The sequence below is a fragment of the Sorghum bicolor genome, chromosome 3 (assembly GCF_000003195.3).
Source record: "Sorghum bicolor cultivar BTx623 chromosome 3, Sorghum_bicolor_NCBIv3, whole genome shotgun sequence".
NCBI classification, from domain to species: Eukaryota; Viridiplantae; Streptophyta; class Magnoliopsida; order Poales; family Poaceae; genus Sorghum; species Sorghum bicolor.
In genome coordinates, this window is record NC_012872.2 from 44,954,575 (window position 1) to 44,959,564 (window position 4,990).

Sequence of the window (4,990 nt, forward strand, 5' to 3'; positions counted from 1 at the left end):
AATGTCCAAAACCCAAACACCTCTATATATGATCACATGTGAACACATGTGGATGTGTTTGGGTTTTATACATCTAACATCACAACTTGCTCCAAATTTTTTTAAATTTTTATCATAGGCTCCTCATGTGATAACATGACACCTCAACAAGTTTCATAATTTTCTGATTTCGTTTGAGTTTTATATAATTAAAAATCACTTCTACCACAAAATTTTGGGTCAGTTTTTAGATATGGTCTAAAAATATATTATTCAACATGAATATCATTTTTTGAATGGCTAAGTTTTACTATTTCATGCACCTATAGTTCAAAGTAGAATTATGTAGCGGAAAAATCAATTTAAAGAAAGTAATTAATGAAATATAACAAAAATAGTCAAAAAATCACAAACCTTTTTGAGGTTTAATGTTATCACATGTGGAATCTATAAAAAAATTTGAGAAAGTTTAGAGTAAGTTGCAGTATCAGATGAACAAAATCCAAACATTTCCAATATGATCACATATGATCATATGTTGAAGTGTTTGGGTTTTGTACATCTGACATCACAATTTGCTCCCAAATTTTTCAAATTTTTATCATAGGCTCCCCATGTGGTAACATGGCACCTCAACAAGTTTCGTAATTTTCTGATTTCGATTGAGTTTTATATAATTAAAAATCACTTGCACTGCACTTGGATAATCATGTTCTGTGGACAAGGACTTCAAAATTTTGGGTCAGTTTTTGGATATAGTCTAAAAATACATTATTCGACATGAATATCATTTTTCGAATGCCTAGGTTTCATTATTTCATGCACCTGTAGTTCAAAGTAGAATTATGTAGCGGAAAAATCAATTTAAAGAAATTAATTAATAAAATATAGCAAAAAGAGTCAAAAAATCACAAAACCTTTTTAGGTTTAATGTTATCACATGTGGAAGCTATAAAAAAAATTGAGAAAGTTTAGACTAAGTTGCAGTATCAGATGAACAAAAGCCACACATTTCAATTAAACAAAATAAATTAACGAAATATAGCCAAAAAGGTAAGAAAATCATGAAAATTTTCTAGGTGTCATTTTATCACATCTGGAGCCTATAATAAAAATTTTAAAAATTTTTGAGCAAGTTGAGGCTGCAAATAAATTAGATAAAAAAAAAATCTTCGTTGACTGCTCAGGCAGTCGGCAAAGAGTATTTGTGTATAATATATACCGCGCCTTTGCCGACTGCCTGCCCTCGGCAAAGGACTTAACCCTAAAAGTTATATACGGCAACCTTATTTTTTTATAAAAAACCCCACCCAGCAGCCCACCCGCACGCAGCGCCGCACTCCCGCCGCCGCCGCCGCACTCCCCGCACGCGACCGCACGCGACTGCGCCCGACCCCTCTGCCTCCGCTCCGACTCCGCGCGACTGCGCCCGACCCGACCCTAGTCTCGCCCGCGTCCGCCGGCATGGCCTCGCCCACGGTCGCTGCCTCCTCGAGCCGGGCGGGCCCCACCGACATCCTCACCGCCGCGCCCTCGCCCGCCTCCCCGCCGCGGCGGCTCGCGTCGGCGCCGCCCGCCGTCGACGCGTCCGGGTCCTTCTCCCCGGACTCCGCCGTCGACGCACCGCATTTCCTTTTTTTTTCTTTCCTCTTCTGCCCTGGTGCGTGTCTGATGTGGCGCGGTGTTTGGTTGTGCATAGCCCGCTGCTCGCGAGCAGGAGCGAGGAGTACAGGCTTTTGTTCCGGCTGCCGCCTGACGAGGTAAATTGAGCGCCCGGCTGATTGGCGTCGAGTGATCCCTAGCTTTTTCCTCTCTCTCTCTCTCTGCTATATAGCTGTTGACCTTATCATAATTAATTACTAGCTGCTTTACCCTTTGCTCTGGAGTATGCTAGCATCTTGCTCCTTTGCTCTGGAGTACGCCAGCATCTTGCTTTGAGAGTTTGGTTTGAATTATGAGTGAGTTCAGAGGAGCCTTGTTATAATTATTGGTTTGACTTCACTCCTAAGCGGTTTGTAGTTTCATGAGTTTCCTTCTGCGTTTTGATTTGGTTGACAGTTAGTTGAACCACTGTACAAAAAGGAGGATTTTGAGTGATCATACTTAGTTATTTTGCTGATAGTTGATTGAAAGGTAGTCTGATAAGTGGATTTTGAGCAATAACGCATAAGCCAAGTGTCCATCTAACATAGCCTGTTACCATACTTGTCAAGTTTATCATTTGATTCAATGCACTTGCCAGTCAATAACATTTATTTATGGACTATCATGTCCATTTGAATAAAGCAAAACACTGATTTCCACAAATGGTGTGTGGTTGGTATACTTTCATTTATGCAAGTGAGAAACTGAGAATGCAATTTGTTTTTTGCATTTTACTTAACTTTTGGTATCATCCAGGTTCTCGTGCAAGATTTTAACTGCGCTCTCCAAGAAAATATTCTTCTTCGGTTAGTTCTTACATATTTGGTGAAAATTTATACTCTTGTGAGATCTTGAATTGTTCATGTGTACGCCAAGAATCAACAATGCGAGTATATAGCGGGCAGATAATTCTGTCCAAATATTGTGCTGATCACTTTTTCTATGCCTGCTTTAGTCAAGACAGCGACAGGCCAAAATATTGGCAGTCTAGCATTCAGTTTAAGTTTGTTCCTTAAATAAACTAATAGATGCACATATTGCTGTTCTAGCTTGTTTAATTGCACTTTGAGAAGTGCCCTGACATTGTTCCTGTTATCCAGAAAACAATACCTTTGCAAGAGGTAACTGATGTTCGTAAAGCAAAGACAGCTGCCATTTTTCCTAAGCGCTTTCAGTTGACTGAAGAAATTAATTGGAATCGAATATGACATGGGTTATGACTTTCTTCTTCTTTGATTACTCTGAATTGTCTTTAGGTGCAAAATTTGGGACTTGTCAAGAGGTTCAGAAACTTCGTCTTTACAAAAACAGGTTACTAAGATTCATTTTTTGCCAGTTAAGTAGTGTGGTGTCTCACCTTTGGTCGCTACGGAATAAAAATTGAGATTGTAGAGCTAGCAATTATTTTAGTGTCCTCTTTTGTTGGTTTTATCAAACTTAGCTCTGTACCTGAAGAAAACTCATGCCTTAATTTCTTATATTTGGATTTTAGTCCGATCAGGTTGCCTTCTTGGTAGTTGATTGCTATGTGCATGTCTTAGCTTTCTAACCTGATGTTCCGTGCCAACTTTTGTGTTTAAGATATTATCAGCTTGGCATCCAGACATTATCATGCTAGCAGTAATCTGTTGCTAGTTCTGCATGCTTGTTTCTTGTAGCAATGTTTCCCTTGTGAAGAATAATTTATGTTACAGCTCCCTGCAATTAACTTCTGTCACTGTTTGTAGGCGTCTAATGATTCAAACCTCTCAGTCAATAGGTGATGCCCCATATGGGGACCATTTCACTGTAGAGGTGAGTAATCCAAATGCTGTTTATAATGTTGATTTTTATCTAGCTTGGAATTTCCTTTTTGTGTACAATGGAAAATAATGTATATATGATTTTTCATTTTGCTTCTACCAACTTCTGTTGTTATATGCCATATTAACATTGATTTTCTCTTAGCTTTAAAGCCCTTAACTCTTGTTTGATCTTGTTTTTACCTTCAGGGCATCTGGGATCTTGAACAAGATAGCCTAGATGAGAACTGTTGTGACCTCAGGATATATACTAATGTAGCTTTCTCAAAGAAAACAATATTTAGAGGTAATTTACATCCATTGTATCCTGAATCTCTAGCGAGAACCATATTTGGAATTATGCTGCATCTTTGTATTTTGGATCCTCCAGCACTTTCAAAATGTCCTCAATATTCTTAGGGCCCATTTTTTGCATGCCTACAGAATTAACCCCTACCAACTCTAGTTTCTGTGAGAAAGTTTGTCAAGTTAGGCCAACTTAACCTGGTGTCTGAATCTTACAAGCTACGCTTTTTATGTTAAGTTTCAGCTTATGTGTTGATAAACCAAAACATAATTTGCCAAGGAAACCCCTAGTGTTACAACTTATATCAGCTCTATATACTTCCACAACAATGGTGCACATTTTTATTTATGTCTCTTTACTGTTTTTTAGTTGCATAGTTGGGAAAAAAATACAAAATAATGGTTACTTGGGTACAAATGAGACAAGCCCCCCTTCCTGCAGTTCAATATGTCATATACTTGATTTGGCCAAGTTAGTTCTTTGGCTTGCTGTGCTATATTTAGTGAAACTGAGAGGTTTAGTCAAAGGACTGTATCAGTATAAATAGAACGGAATTGATGTAGAGACTCTTGCAGATGTTGTTTATTGTGGATCAGATTCCATGCTCGAATTTTGCTATCATGGCATCTGTATGTTTGTGCAATTAGTTTATTCCAACATCCAAATCATATATATTATCATTTATTTAGAACATATGGCATCACTGCTTATATTCTTTAAATCTCTAACTCCAGGGAAAATAGAGGAGAACCATGTGAAATAAATTTTGCTCCGGCGTTTCTGCGACCGCTCCGGCGTTGCCCCCCTTTGCGCTGTCTGTGCCCCTGCCTCTGCCTTGTGGAGGCTTAGAGGTGCCTTGGTTGTCTGGTGATAGTTTCATCGGAAAGCTGTAGATTGAAGAACTACGCTCATATAATCATAATGTGGAGTCCCATGGTTTTGGAAGTTCTTGCAATAATAGCTATTTGGCTTCACAGACTGAAATGCTGGCATTGTAGTGGTGTCCCAGACTTGTTAAACTCATTTATTATGGTTTATGTGTGCTATATATGTGGCTTTGTGTGATATATATGTGGATCTGTGTGATATATGTGAATTCCAGTTATATAATCATATTTGTGATACAAAATAAAAAAAACAAGCCAAAATTTTACTTATTCTAGCTTTGCCACCTGCCACGTGGAAAGTAGGTGGCAATGCTGGAATCTCATGAACAAAGAGCCCTTTGCCACCTGACAAGAAAGGTAGTCAGCAAAGAGCCCTTTGCCACCTGCCATTC

The 4,990-nt window shown here is 38.7% G+C and overlaps 1 protein-coding gene across 2 annotated transcripts; it reads left to right on the top strand.

Moving 5' to 3' along the window:
- On the top strand, positions 1,290-4,780 carry LOC8075418. 2 transcript variants are annotated; one of them, XM_002455677.2, is made up of 6 exons: positions 1,290-1,739; positions 2,380-2,429; positions 2,880-2,958; positions 3,351-3,417; positions 3,615-3,711; positions 4,446-4,780. In XM_002455677.2, exons 1-6 carry the CDS (start codon positions 1,444-1,446, stop codon positions 4,472-4,474), a joined length of 618 nt encoding a protein of 205 aa, XP_002455722.2. In that variant the 5' UTR covers positions 1,290-1,443; the 3' UTR covers positions 4,475-4,780. The 2 variants fall into 2 exon arrangements, with proteins under 2 accessions (XP_002455722.2, XP_021313507.1); XM_021457832.1 differs by having other exon boundaries at positions 1,292-1,739; positions 2,880-2,934.

Coding starts and splice junctions, on each gene's coding strand:
- LOC8075418 (XM_002455677.2), top strand. CDS start 1,444: ATGGCCTCGCCCACGGTCGCTGCCTCCTCGAGCCGGGCGGGCCCCACC. Junction 2,959..3,350: donor CTAAGATTCATTTTTTGCCA/GTTAAGTAGTGT, acceptor CACTGTTTGTAG/GCGTCTAATGATTCAAACCT. Junction 3,712..4,445: donor AAAGAAAACAATATTTAGAG/GTAATTTACATC, acceptor CTCTAACTCCAG/GGAAAATAGAGGAGAACCAT.